At 33.8% G+C, this 15,513-nt stretch overlaps 1 protein-coding gene across 3 annotated transcripts in view; it reads left to right on the forward strand.

The window, feature by feature from the left end:
• The window catches only part of LOC127841334 (sushi, von Willebrand factor type A, EGF and pentraxin domain-containing protein 1-like), a 78,920-nt gene extending 63,407 nt beyond the window's left edge, over positions 1-15,513 (forward strand). For 2 of the 3 annotated variants that reach the window (XM_052370064.1, XM_052370065.1), the window contains 22 exons: positions 2,537-2,713; positions 3,125-3,301; positions 3,572-3,832; positions 3,974-4,186; positions 4,425-4,613; positions 5,361-5,852; positions 6,043-6,204; positions 6,427-6,588; positions 7,045-7,228; positions 7,681-7,862; positions 8,178-8,339; positions 8,809-8,887; positions 9,088-9,239; positions 9,462-9,632; positions 9,740-9,829; positions 10,162-10,275; positions 12,083-12,328; positions 12,618-12,821; positions 13,281-13,436; positions 14,257-14,337; positions 14,585-14,690; positions 15,146-15,513. In XM_052370064.1, coding sequence (XP_052226024.1) covers positions 2,537-2,713; positions 3,125-3,301; positions 3,572-3,832; positions 3,974-4,186; positions 4,425-4,613; positions 5,361-5,852; positions 6,043-6,204; positions 6,427-6,588; positions 7,045-7,228; positions 7,681-7,862; positions 8,178-8,339; positions 8,809-8,887; positions 9,088-9,239; positions 9,462-9,632; positions 9,740-9,829; positions 10,162-10,275; positions 12,083-12,328; positions 12,618-12,821; positions 13,281-13,436; positions 14,257-14,337; positions 14,585-14,690; positions 15,146-15,221 — 3,836 coding nt within the window. In that variant the 3' untranslated portion in view covers positions 15,222-15,513. Of the gene's footprint in view, positions 1-2,536; positions 2,714-3,124; positions 3,302-3,571; positions 3,833-3,973; positions 4,187-4,424; positions 4,614-5,360; positions 5,853-6,042; positions 6,205-6,426; positions 6,589-7,044; positions 7,229-7,680; positions 7,863-8,177; positions 8,340-8,808; positions 8,888-9,087; positions 9,240-9,461; positions 9,633-9,739; positions 9,830-10,161; positions 10,276-11,357; positions 11,429-12,082; positions 12,329-12,617; positions 12,822-13,280; positions 13,437-14,256; positions 14,338-14,584; positions 14,691-15,145 lie in introns of those variants that run through there. The other variant, XR_008030920.1, reaches the window with a different exon arrangement.

Here is a 15,513-nt window from a genome sequence, read left to right on the forward strand (position 1 = left end):
AAACTTCAGGGTACAAACAAAGTATGCCAAAACAAAATTGGGTACGAAAAAACATTTGGGTACGAACAATACAGGGTATATACATTACAACAAATATGCTTCCCTAGAAAGATTTTCAAAACAACAACCCGTCCACAGGGGCGGCTCCGGAATATCTGGTTTGGGGTGGGGGGGGGGGCGGGATATTCAAAGTTTTGCCGGTGGTCCAGGGGGGGCCGCTAGAACCTCTGGTGGGTGCAGGGCATAGTGATAGGGGTCCAGGGGAGCGAAGCCCCCCCCCCCCCCCTAAGCTCCACGATTTTCGTGATTTTGAAGGCTTTGACAACCACTTCTCGAACATGTCACGCCTTATATACTTTCATCAAAGTACCTTCTTTTAATGCCAAAAAAGTGCATAGTTTATCGTTTTGGGGGTCCAGGGGGGCAAAGCTCCCCAGAAGCGCCACGATTATAGTGATGTTGAATGCTTTGACATGTTTAAATAGGTGATTAAGATCTAGTTAAGTGTTAAACATCAAATGAATTGACTTTACTTTGGCGATTTTAGGGGATCCGCCTATGGTCCTACATTGCATAGCATCACAAAATATCAGATAAAACTGCGGTCAGTGCTGTATTTAAAATTCCCTTCAAATGCTGGAAATGCATAGAAATAGAAAGATGCAAGCGAAATTATAAAACTTGTATGGCAAAATATATGTATATTGCAACATGCTTATTTATAGCCGTATATGAATATTCAGGCGTACAATTTTTGACAATTGCATACCAATTATGCGATATCAGAACAAATATTTCGTACAAATGAGAATATTGTATGTATCGAACCCGTATTATGTATAATAGTTAATACACAATATGTGTGAGTGCACTGTTATGTTTGTTTGTCTGTTTTTTCTTCTTCTTAAGGTATAATAATAAAGTATACATTTATTTAATATCGTTAAATCTTATATCGAGAGGTCTTATTTTTACGACAGTAAGAGAATGCGTTGTCAGATACTTCGATACAATACTGGCGTAAGTGAAAACCAAATACATGCATCAAATAAATTAGCAGACGCGTTTTATTTGTGTTTTTTTTTTGTTCAAACGAAAAGAAAAATTTATACTTGTTATTTCGTTCATTGCATCGTGCCCCAGAAAACTATAACTCTGTTGCTTTAGTTTCTTCTAACCATTGATTAATCTAGCCGTTATTAAATTATTTATAAGCTCTCTTTTATTGCCTTTCAATTTATATTACAAAAGATTATTCACACTTATGTGTGTTTTATATCACTGGGCTAAGTGTGAGGTTCGGGATCTCTCAAATAGTTTTAAATTCGCAATGCTATGTATTTAATGAACGTTCGAAGCAGATGACCACACTTTTATTCAATGTCGTTTTTTACGTTGTTTCGTTTTGTTTTTGTTTTAACCATTAGCTGGCCATCAATATAGAGACGCTAATCAAAATCCACCAGAGAACTAATTCAGTTATCAAAATTAGTATTTATATAATATTTGTAATTACACTTACATTGATAAGAATATTAACCATCAAGGTAATTGGCTATTCGAAGCATCACGTGATAGTAAATGTGACGTAAATTAGGCGCAATAAATGCAAGCACTAAACTGTAAACAAATAACTAAGCAGAAGTAAAAGGCGTACACTGATTCATTCGTGCAAAGCAATGTCGTAACGGTTTAGCACAACACCGACCATAGGTGAGTCGAAATAAATGTAAGATCTTGAATGTTCCACAAATGTCTGAAGTAACCAACAAAAAGCACACAATACTTGGATGGATTTAATGCATCGCCGAGGTCGTGATCGAACAGAGCAATTGAATCTCAACAAATAAACGTATATATCTGAGTGCACCCTAATTCCTAACATTTACTTAGTGTATGTGTTCTATTTTTAGATCAGAGAAAAATCAGCACGCGGATAATACATAAATATTATAAATATTAAATATTATATTAAATTGTAAGAAAAGTATCATAAACGCATAATAAAATTATGCTGTTACGTTTACAGACGTGTATCGGCATAATATATTTTTATTTATTATTTATTATCTAAATATTTATTTTTGCTAAATTTATCAACAGTCTTAGAGAAGTAGAGCGTAAATTAGTATGTTTTCGGTATTAAGTTCCCTTCTCCCAAGTGCATTGAAGAGGCAAAGTGAAATTTCTATATGGGTTTTTTGGCATTAGGTAGAAATAGAATTAAGTCGAAAATGAAAATTTAGAAATTTAACATATAATTGTGCAAAATTTAAAATATTTTTTCATAGTTTTACAATGTTTTTCTCTTAAATTATTTAATAATGAGATTTTTATTAAACATAAACTTAGTTTAAAGAAGTTAAAAAAAATCGCCAAAGTGCTGTGTTTTTGCGCACTTCGCCCTAAGGTGGCGATAGTATTTATATATATATATATATATATATATATATATATATATAGTTGATTCCAAAATCATTTCAACTAAAATATTTTTGCTTACAATTTTTGCTAGTTATGTTTTTTTCATTTTTAGTAATTCGATGTGGTTACGCACCTACATTAAGCAATGGCTATTTGAGTTGTGGTTCAGGAGGCACACTTGGCTCCGTGTGTACAGTACTCTGTGAACAAGGCTATTTGTCATCACAATCTGCGTCACTGGTTTGCTCAGAAACAGGATCGTGGTCAGGAGGTCAACCTCGATGTGACCGTATGTACAACAGAACATTTGAAGTATCTGAAATCCATGTCAGCTAAACGCGCGTCTTCGTAGTGGTACTGTCGTCGATTTGGCGTTAAACGATTGATTTGTTTACAGTAACTTTACAGAACTTAGCTTTCATTTTTGAATTTTGATTATTTTTTGCAACAGTTGATAACATTTGCTTCAGAAATGTTTAACGAACGAATACAGGATTAATTTTTGTAAGATTTATGTAATTGAACATCATTGTTGTCGGAATGGAAATCGGCATTAATTATTTCGTGGATTATGAAAAAGTTAACCAAAATATATGTTTGCCCTATATACCTATCCTATTTTTGGATATGTTAGTGAAAACTAAGAAAGTTTTACTTAATTATTGTTGTTCCTTAAAAAATATGTGTTTTTTTAATACAGCTGTTAAGTGTGGACCAACACCAAGAGTAAAACACGGTGAAGTCAGGTGCACTACTGGAAATTCGGTCTATGGAAGTTATTGCCAACTCGTGTGTTTACCTGGATATTCTGCGAGCGGAATCAGTCTTGTGAGTTGTAACAGTAATGGACAGTGGAGCGAACCATCAACGTGCGTCGGTAGGTTGTAATTTCCTTAAGTTAGCAAAATAGAGAAACTGAATCATTCATATGGTTATTATGCATTTATTGTTTATTCCAATGAATTATATATCCAAAAAGACAGAAGGTTAGCACTACAAATTTATTTTCTCATTCCGATGGAATTATTAGAATATAATCTACCATAAAACAGTTATATACACATGTGCGTCTTAATTGTAAATAATGTGTTTGGTCGCTATGGTTATCAAATATAATTAAGGCCTGTATTGTCCTGTATATTTTTAGACACGCAACCGCCGCATTTTATCAATGGCGAGTGTCCAACCAATATTCAAGTACCGATCGATTCTCCCAACAATACCGCCGCAGTTTTCTGGGACGTACCTAAGGGGACAGATAACTCCAACGAGAATGTTACCATAATGGAAATGCACGGATATAGGCCAGGACAGCGTTTAAACGTTGGTGTAACGCGAGTGACGTATACAATAAATGATTCGTCAAATAACGTCGGTGGAAATTGTTCCTTTCTTGTACAAGTCCAATGTAATTTCAATTCTTTCAAATTATGTAAACAACATGAAACTCTATATTGAACATCGTTTAGATTAAAGCCATATTTTAAAAAGTGTTTTGCACATCTATGCACATAAATCCATACGTTTACGTTAGATATCAACATTTCAGCCATAAGTTGCAAACCTCCATATATTACAACACGTGGCCAAGAAAATTTACGGTACGATTGTCCCAACCTGTATACGTATGGAGCACAGTGCACTCTGTCCTGCATAGGCGGATATCCGCTAGAGGGAGCCACTCAAATCCGCTGTTTGAAAGATAGGAACGATAACATTGACTGGCTGTGGAATAAAGACGACATGAAACCGTTCTGCAAAGGTGGTATCTCCTGTTTTAATGTTTTAACTTATCGTTCTTCATTTGACTTTCTCTTAAATCGGGGCTATGGCACGGTAGACACAATCATTTAAGTTCGTTTATGACCAGCCCGAAATTTAAATAGTTTTATTTTTTTTAAGTAATACACACGTTGAACTTCATGGCATGGACAAATGTGTAAAACGTATTTTCATAGCTCTTAGTCCAATAGAATAATTTCAGTATGATTAAAATGCAGAAACAAATTGCACACAACTCCGAGAACCCAGAAATGGCGCAATGTCCTGCAGTGCATGGACCTACGGACAGATGTGTATTATGCAGTGCCAGAAAGGGTATGACGTTCCTGCAAGCACCTACGGGGAATTCGTATGTGGGAAATCAGATGGAAATTGGAGGCCGAACGATCATGTTCCTGACTGTTCTGGTAAAGAGCAATACATGTTACCATAGGGTCGAAACATTATATCGTTGATTTCTAATTTATAAACCATACTACAATTAAATGTTGTAATGACCAATGTGTTTTTAAACGTCATAAAACATATAAGACAAAAATGTTTCTATGTTTCATTGCAATATTTTATTTTTTCCAAGTTAATGCTCAACTCGAATGGGGTAATCCATAAGCGTGATCTGTTTTTCTTTTTTAGATGAACCAAATATGCTAATTTGAATTTAAATGTAAATACATTTGTATTCGTGACCGTATTTATATTTCATAAAATATTTGACAAAAGTCGTAAATATTTCACGCGAAAGGTCATGAGGTTGCTTGTAACCGGTCAATAGCGAAATGACGTCATAGTTCGGCGCAAACGTCAACGATATGCCGTTCAATGAAAATTAAATTGAAACTTAAACTTAATTCATACGCGAACGTATAAAAATCCGATGTGGCCTTTAGACTGTTAAAATTACCGGTACTGGATAGCATTTTTTTCTGCATCTCATCGGTGTATGAATTTTTTGGATATTAACGTATTTTATCTGATAGTGCATACACTGATAAAATGCAAACAAATGCTATAAAATGTTTTAGCATACATGTTTAGATCTCAAACATTATCAAAATTAATAATTATAAAATCAGGGAAATACGGAATATGTTCTGTTTAGTTAAATTGTATCAGACAAATTTGCTAGTGTGATGAGCTTTTATTTTGCATTTCAGCGACAGTCTACCCTCATAATATGCATCTTCCTTCTGACTTCTACTACTACACGGACAAATGCAATTCTTCAGCCGAAAATTTATTAGAAATACAAGAAAACTTCGTTATGGCCCTAAGCGCATCAAGATTTTTGGAATACTGTCGTAATAACCCAGATTGCCAAGCAAAGTATGTAAGGGTCTCATGTGGACCAACTTCGTCGAGAAGGAAACGAGACATCCATAGAAACCCGAGACCGGAACGCTTCGCGTATATTGTTGAGTTTGAAATAATCTTACCCCTGAATATTGTTGATGACGAAACCAAACAAGAAGCAATTGCCAGAACTGAGGAAAAGTTGAGTGGAGTTTCAAGAAATATTAGGAGAGCAGCAATGGATGGCTTATTCGATATACCCGGGCTGCGTGTGGAAAATGATTCTGTTGAAGTCGGTTTGCCAATAATACAATGTCCAAATGGAATGGTACCACGACCGACTGAAAATACGTGTGGTCAGTCAATCTCTATAACACATTTGATGATAAGGCGTTTCGAATAGCCCTTAATGTGATTTTGTATTTGTTTTTATTTTTCAGAAGTACATATTGGTTTTTTCAATACAACGCGAAGAAAAACACACATCTGTTTATCAAATAAATAATTGTCTGACTTTTCATGTGTATGTTTGGATTCACATTTTAGTGGGTTGTCCGGTTGGTCAGTTTATGTCAAATATAACAGACAGATGTGAAGTTTGCCCCATTGGTGGTTATCAAAATATGCCGAACAGCGTCGTCTGTAAAACCTGTCCGCTTGCCAGTAACACCACTTCCAACGCATCGACTGGGATCACACAATGTAGAGGTATTAGAAGAAAAAACGTTTGTAATTATTCCAGTGTTACAGAAAAACTACTTTTGAAAAATTGACTTTATTTTTTATTTAACTTACGCACGTTAATTGTTATATATACAAGTAAAGGTTAACATGTGAAAATACGAAATTCTAGTAAATATTTTATTTTCATTTAACGTGATAGTGTGTTTTCAAAAGTGGAAATGTTCTGATCTACGTTTTTTAACACAGCATATTGTCCTCCCGGTGAATATTCTCCTACCGGATTGTCGCCTTGTGCAAAATGTCCCAGCGACTCCTACCAAGATTCTGCAATGTCCAGGGGATGCCAGTCATGCCCATCTGGGACACGTACACCTGCAGAAGGGGCGACATCGAAATCAAGTTGTATAGGTGTGTATCAACACAGATGTACTTTCTATGGAAAGCAATGGAAATCAGTAATGCTTTTTTCTTTTTATTACTCTATGCGTATATGTATGTTATATTTACACAACTGTCCCTTTTAAACAAAATAACACATACACCTGAAGTTAAATGATATAAGTTATAACATTATGACATCAATAAATTATATTAAATGTATTAAGCTGGTGTTGTGAATTCCTTCCAATAGTATGAAACAGCAAATATTAAAAAAGTGTATTTTTTTCGTCCAAAATCACAGATACATATGAATATATTAAAAACCATATTTAACAAATTAGTTTGAGATCAAAATTAGTATAGTATGAAAGAAATTTCATAAATGTTATAAGGGCAGTTGACAAATGCATATGCAATACAAAAGAATATATGCAAAAGACCATAAACAAACAATTATTGAATCTCATTAAAACTTCTTTTCAGCTTATGATGTTCAGATTTCAAGTGCTTTGACGGTCGAGACAAACGCTACAGCTAGTGAACTTACCTTAACAACATGGCTTTTACTCAGAATAAATCAGTCGCAACACTTTTCTGTGATCACCTCGTCTGGTGCCCATAGCCTTGTATTAACTTTCGCACCAACGTTATCGTTGCGCATTTTAGGGTAAGATTAATACAAGTCTTGGAAAGAAAAATGTATGGGAAGTTTTTATTTAAATTATATCGTTTTATTTGTATATGGTTGCATCAATACTCTTTTTTTGGTACGCGTGATATAACCTCTTAAGAATAACTAAAATGGAAAATTGTTTTACAAACTCCCAAAATCAATTTTAATAACAGTATTCCAACTTGATTTTTTTTAATATATTAAAATATGCAAATAATTGATGCTAAAATTATTTGAACATAATGTAACGAATCACAAGATAAAAGCTGTTGCGATTGCATATACATGCACAATAAAAAAAAAAAAATAGTACTTAGTTGTTTTGTTTCTTTGTTACTTCCTTTTCAGAACCAATGTTGACATGCGAATGCTAGCAGACAAATATGTATTGAATGATTCTAAGGACGCATGATGCGTTTTGTTAATGTTACATTCATTAATTTCAGTCTTCCTATCTGTCAAACTGGCATCGCTGTTAAAGCTATGAAGTGGACTTACCTGGCCCTGGTAATTGACCACAACAATGTGGCGGTCTTCATAAACGGCAATGAAGTATGTAGAAATGCAACGAACCTACCTACTAGAAATAATATTGTGACTTCAACGGACTCCTTTCACTTTGCTGGAGGTACAATTCATGACAGTATTTGTAAACGAGATATTTGGTTCAATATAATAAGACATTGTGATATCTTCTACAATTCGATCCTCAGACATCATGCGTCACTTTGCTGCAACAAGTTACCATATTCAGTGTTTAATATGTAACGTTTTGCAAATTCCCTGCACAATATGGAAGGCACATTCACAGAAATAGATATTGTGTAACCATACCTCATTTTCGTGAACTTGATGATTTTATGTTGTTGCTAATTTAATTTATCAAATTGCTAACGTCTGATTAATACAATTAATTAATAAATTTCTTGATATTTTTACTAAGATGTCCAGTTGTCAAACACGAAAATCGCCCTCCGAAGCTCAACTCGTGAAGAGATCAAGCAATGGTCAACAACATGCGCATCATATGCGACGGCAGAATATAACATTGATGCACTTGTGAAGACCACAGGGGCCCGAGTTATAATACCATCGATGTGTGACGGTCAGTACAATTTAAGATGGCCCATCTTTTATTGGTCGCTAATGTAGCGAATGTCATAGTAAAATTTTATTTCATAACACATATAGTAATGAAAGCAAATAAACATGTTTGGAATAGTAAACAAATCATGACAAATAAATTAACCTAATTTTACTTCAACTCTTATTACGACGTGTTAATGGTGTCCTCAAATTTAATGATGAAATGTATTTGCTTTATAGTTGTTTCGTTTTTATAAGACTATTTAATTGAAATGTCCACGACGTTCATTGTCGTTTTCGCAATTATGAGACTCAACAGCACGATTTTTAGTTAAATTAATAACTTTATGCTTTCCATTTTATAATATTGTTTTGTTTTAATTTAACAATAATAACGTTAGTAAAAATGATTTGAATGGAAATGTATATACATAACCTCAGAACTTTAATAAAAGTGATTTAAAATAAATGTATATAAATTACCTCAGCTATAGACGAATGCATGAGCAATCCGTGTGGTCCGTACGACTGTGTTAATACCATCGGAGATTTTCACTGTCGCTGCAGGTAAATGTTTATTATAAATAAAAATACATCATGTCGACCAACTGTATTAACCTAAATGTGTTGATTACTTTTGTGTGTGCATACGTACGTTGGACCAAAGTGTTTAGTTGTTAAAAATGGCTTGATTGTAAGGGCAACATCTGCATTTAATAAAGCAAACAGTTACACATATTTTTCAAGCTACAGAAACTTTGTTTTAGCAATGGTTACACCGGGCGTCAGTGTCAGTTTCCTCCGAATTTCTGCACAGCAAATGAATGTGAGAACGGAGCTAGATGTATTAATGGTGTGTCTAATTATACATGTGCTTGCACCTACGGTTTCCAAGGACAGTTATGTGAGAAAAAGGCTGGTATGTAACATAATACCATACTTTCTCAATGATAATTGTAATGAAAAAAAAAGTGTCATAAAACTGTGTAGTTATTACAACCATTTTAACATTGTTCGATATCACCCGTAGTTATAATGAAAGCTGTGGAATTTCATCGGCTGTGTCAAATGATTTTTTAATAATATAAATGCTTGGCATATGACTTCATTTCTAACGTTTTTATATTGACGTCATGTCTAGTTGATGGCAACTGGTCATCTTGGGCGGATTGGTCCGCTTGTTCGTCGACATGTGGCGGTGGATTTAAGAGGAGATCCCGGTCGTGTGACAATCCACCGCCTGATCCAGAAGGGACAATGTGCCCAGGAGAGTCTGTGACGACAGAAGTTTGCAATAATAAAACCTGTCCAGGTGTGCGCACTAAATATATTTGACCGTAATGCACATGTTTATTGTAAAGAATTTTCTATTAGAAAATAATGCGTAAAGAGTAAAGACAATTAATTTTACTTTGACAGAATGCATACAACTACGGCGATCACCTGGTGTCATTGTGAACTGCAATGATACCGTTGATATACTTCGTTGCACCATATCGTGTACGCAAGGTATGATTCATTTAAATGACTAATACAAGTTGAATTAAGATTTTGTAAGTGGCTTAGTATGCTATTTTAACAGAGCCATGCTGATAAAGTGATAATTATATATATTTAATTAAAATGGTAAAGGGACATAACGTGATATTTTAAAACTATTTAAATGCATGTTCTTCATTTTACATATGCCTAAAAATATGTGATTTTGAATACGCATTTATTGAAAACCCCAATTAAATTATACTCATTGAACCTTTTATGTACATGTTTGTATTCAATTTGATAAGTACTATATTGCAAAAATATTATATCTGACTATACACATTCGTTATATAATGAAGGTTTGTACTTTGCAATGCCTCATCTACCGGTATACGAGTGTGGTCTTGCAACAGGGTATGTTTGGAATCACCAATCAGAAAAAAATCCAACAGCAACCCTTCCGTCTTGTTCTGGTAATGTAGTGTTTATATTTTTGCTTTCCATTATCTAATTAATCTATTGTAATATATGGGGAAAAACATAACCGATAACATGCAGATAATATAAGTATGCTATCCGCATGTGAATACAAATATTTCATTGATGTTATCGTTGTTTTTTGATCTGGTCATATGCATAACGCTCTTAAATTAGACTTCAACAGGATGACCATAGTTTGAAATTATAATCCGACAGGCTTTATCAGTCAATAGTGTTAGTATTAAACTTCGTGTAGCCTTCAACTTTGTGATATGACCACATGCATTACACACAGGGTTATAAAATCAACCACATCATATCCACATCAGTGTTGAGTTGTTATGACTTATCTGTTATGACTCATCTATCTTAAACTAGCTTTGCCATTTGCCATTTGGTATTTGTTTAGTTAAGTACCAGCCTTGGTTTGAATCCATAGTCCATTATTCAGGATTTGATTGATCCTGTTTATTTACGAGTAAAACCACCTCACCACGTTCACGATTAAAAGGCTTCTTGCATTGATAACAGATAACACAAGTATAGCAAAGGTTCAAACGGGCAATAACACTGGGATTGATATTGTATTGCATGTTATCATGCAAACCGCTTGAACATGCAAAAGTTGATAAACGAACAAAGTGTTGCAATATAACGATGTAACTTTGGACAAGTTCATTAATGTTAGGTTACCCAACCATTTTCTCCACCCCTATTTACCAAAGAACAAATTTGAAACAATCACCCAAACAGTGGTTGATAAAGTTAGCGGCCGCACATTTACAATTTATAACTCAGTTTTTTACGCTTCGCATTTTGTATGGTCTCATTTTAAACTGTTACTGTATCCGATGATTGCTAAGTACATAAAATAGTCCATATAGCAAATAATTTCAACCTTCAGTAACCGAGATTGGGTAGGTCTTGCATTCAGCATAAGGTTTGAATGTTTTACACATAGAGATTTAGGAAGAGCCAACTCAAAACTGACTTCTGAAAGAATATATACGTCAATAAATTTGCTTGTGTTCGTTATTTGTTAATGTCATGTCTATTCAGTTCTTTGTTTGTTCAGCAATACATTCCCTGCACTAAATAAAGGACCACATGTTATTCAAACATTTCTCCGCTGCTGATGCATTTGAAGTAAGACATTGTATATATTTGGTACTTTCAATATGTCAATCGCTTTTACAAATAAATTTTGTCCCATTTACAAAGCTGTTTTTGAGTGTTATCAAAAGGCTAGTATTGATTTAGCCCATATGGCGCGGCTTTGATTTAAATCCTACTTGTCTTCTTTTCGAGTAATAAGATATACACCTGTTCCGGATGAAAATCACAATGCACTTATGTCTTTGACTATAAATTGTCAACTTGAATGTAAATGATCAAAGGCTTTTTGTAGATGTTCCAGTAAAAAAACAACAACTTGAAAATCACATTTTACATGGTAAAACTTATTTGAAAAGCGCGATTTTGAAGGATTAACTTACCAACCTACTTCAAGATATTCATTTAATTGAATTAAACGAACACACTTACGAAGGGTGGCTTTAATCAAATATGAACATATAACATGTATAATTATGCGTAACGTAAACACGTACAGAAATGGAACAATCTTCGGATGTACACATTAGGTCCACATGGTGAACATTTTATTAAAACAACTAAATTAATATACTATTGCCTCTCAAAAGAACATTAAAAAACAAATACAAATGTTAATATAAAAATTAATATTTATTCATTTATATACATATAATAAAAAATGCAATTGTGTAACTAAACTTACAGAAGTAGAACCACCTTCGAATACGGATCTTGGTTTCGTGGCCCACTACGACTTAACTTGCAGTGACAAGAACGTTCAGGCACTGAGGAATCAAGTAGATGTGAAAATCAGAGAGCTAGGTTGTGTGCGAGAGAATACATGCACGATAAATGTGAAGTCTGAGGAATGTAATACTTCGACGCCTCATGGCGTAACCATAAAAATCGAAATGAAACCAAACAGCGAAGACGGTATTCATCAATACAATAGTAAGATAATGTTTTTTAAATATTGTAAATGTCTCAAATGGCTTTAATTACATTTATTTTATCTTACCTGATATTTGAAGAAAAAAAAAACGCAATCATAAAAGTTTAAGTAGATGGATTAATTACAAAACTGATTGTTAATGGTCTTTCAATATTGAATTGATAATTTTATGGTAACGTGTTGAACGTTTATTGTTCGTATGTAATAAATTTAACTCTTACCATTCGACAAAATAAAAATTGTTAACAATTATGATCGGATATGATTAAAACTATGTAATCAATACAGAAACATCGGACAGCGTAAATACATATGTGGAACATATAATTGATCTCGACAAAGCAGCCCAGCACATCGCAAACCAATCACACGATTTCTTCCAAGTGACCCTCGACGAAAAGCAATACAATGTCAATCCCGGTGCTTCAGGCCTAGGCGTTGTATCATCCATGAATTGCCCAACAGGATCAGTGAGACTCGATATGTTTTGCGGTAGGTGTATACGCGATTCAAACAAATTAGGTTAATTTAAGAGAAATTTGCAAATAATTGGAATCACAAAACACACACACAATTATTCGCTTTGATCGATATTTCACATATATCTTTAATTTACTTGCATCTGATTGAAACTGCCACGCTTTGAGCAGTTATTGTTTTTGCCTTTGATATACCCTGTCAACTTTAAGACGCATCCATAACCGTGAAAGATATTTCAGTAAGTCGTCAATAGTTTACAATTTAGACACCACGTGTTAATTGCTTTTACACTTATTTGTACAAAATACTGAGCGAAGATTTGTTAGTGATTCTTCTTCTAAGTTATCGAATAAATGTGGGAGATTTAGATTAACAAAAATATAACCTCTACTAACATAACACTGTGTGAAGGATTGAAACGTTTGATGGCAAATACCAATATCATACTGTGTCTTCGTGTATTTTTGAAAGCTCAATGTCCTGTTGGAACATATTCGGACGGAGGAGCAATCATCTTGTGTCCTGTGGGGTATTATCAGGACGAGACCGGACAGACAGAATGCAAGAAATGTCCAGCTGGGCACACGACTTTTGGAATAGGATCTCTGAAATTGGCTGATTGCATAAGTATGCAACTATTTATAACATACATATATTTTCGCTTTTAATGTTTACAAAATTGTTTATTTTTTTGTTATTATATTAAATTTCACGCACAATTGTAATATACACGTTTTATCTATTACCGTAAATACTCTTTCGCATACTTAAAAAATGTTTTTTCGTCGTGTCCGAAAATTTAGATACGGAAAATATTCAACAATTACAGGTGTCAAAAAATTTAGAGACACAAATTAAATGTCTGAAAATAATTATTATATTGAAATAAAATCAATAAATCAATGCACAAAAGTGTTTCTACTAAAAAATTAGAAAAACAACTTTACAGCTTTGCTTAATCTGGCCTGAAATGATACAGAACAAAAAAGTAAAAACATTAAACATACTCCGTCCTTAATACAAAGATATCATTTAAAATGCTGTTGGGTGAAGCGATTGTTTTCTACCGGTATACATGGTTATAGACCCATTACGCAAATGTTATGGTCCATTGCCCTCAGGCATGCGACTCCCAGGTTGTATGACCTGAATCCGTTTGTAAAACCCCATGATCAAAATTTCACAAGATACGCGAATACAATGCCGAAAGCTGGTAAAATAGCACTGTACTGACCGAAATTTAGAGTAATAAATGATAGACGAAACGCGCATGTCCGAAAATTAAGAGTCAAGAAAAATAACCATTTCAGCCAAAAAGGGGGTGTCCGAAAGCTTAGTGTCCGAATACATAGAGTTATTACGGTATTGCGTACCAGTCGGTGCGTCGACAATATATCTTTCCAGAATATGTTAATTCAGAATTAATATTCAGTCAATTATTTTGCAGACGATTACAACGTCCATGCAGGCAATAAGGAAACGTCAGAGAAGGAGTCAACTAAATTCGTTGTTCATGTATACTCTGAAGGTTTGTAGAAACGCAATATTAAGCATACCGATGAATAGGTAAAACAATACCAAATACTTAGCTTTGTGTATAAATATTCACGATACAGTCATTTCTTTACAAGTAATGTTTTTGCATGCATTTTAAATTTCGTTTTACAGAGAAAAGATGATAACCGCACTGTAGTTTAAAGCATATTCAATGTCAACGAAATAATGCAGTATAAATAAATTTGTAGTAATATTTTTAAGTTTTTTTTCTGGTCTAGGGAGTTCCGATACAACGGCGATTGCACTTGGTGTTTCCGGTGCAGTGTTACTGCTAATTTTGTCCTCCATTGTTTGCCTATTTATGTATCGACGGAAGGCAAACGGGTATGTCTTCAAAATAAAATACATACATTTCTTTTCTTTATTATTTGCTTAGTCATATGGTACAAATGGGAGATAAATAATTGCAGTGTTACTCAGTTAAGGCACATCTGGAATTTAAGCCCCTGTCACCTGAAAATAACGCCATGTAGTTTTAAGGATATTTGTTAAATTACCTTTATTTCTCTGAAAACAATTTCATTTAAACTACAAAGGCATTATACAATGATTTGTTTGAAAAATCTCTTTTCTTAAGTAAATATAAAAGACGCTTTGTGCAAAATGGATTCATTACACTTATAACATTCTTGTCCATATGGTTTAGAACATTATAATATTTTTTTAAAGCTTTCAATGCGTTTTTAGTAGGTAAAATTACCATAAGAAGCAATATTTGCAGTCTAGTTCTTTGACAATATATACGATCTGGGATTTTACCGATATAACACGTGTTTCAGAACACCTACTTTGGGCGAGGTCAGCTGTCAGCTGATTTGCAGATTCCGGAATGGTCGCTCATCAAAACCAATATAGAAATTACGCGATCGAATCCACCAAATACACTTTAGATATGCTGATTATTTCAGGTTTCTTCGTTGTTTTACACTCAAGCAAAGACGTGTTTCATGGACATACTGTGACCTATATGTAGGAAAAAATAAATATATTGTGAATGTGTTATACATGGTAACCATAGCAAGATTTGTTTTCTAATATTATGGTAAATTACATAACATCTTGCTGTTTCTAATGTGTAATGTCGTTTGTGTATAATAAGATGTGTCAAATTTGTGCTATGATTTTAAATATATACAATATCATCATA

The sequence above is a fragment of the Dreissena polymorpha genome, chromosome 8, assembly GCF_020536995.1.
Source record: "Dreissena polymorpha isolate Duluth1 chromosome 8, UMN_Dpol_1.0, whole genome shotgun sequence".
Classification (NCBI taxonomy): Eukaryota; Metazoa; Mollusca; class Bivalvia; order Myida; family Dreissenidae; genus Dreissena; species Dreissena polymorpha.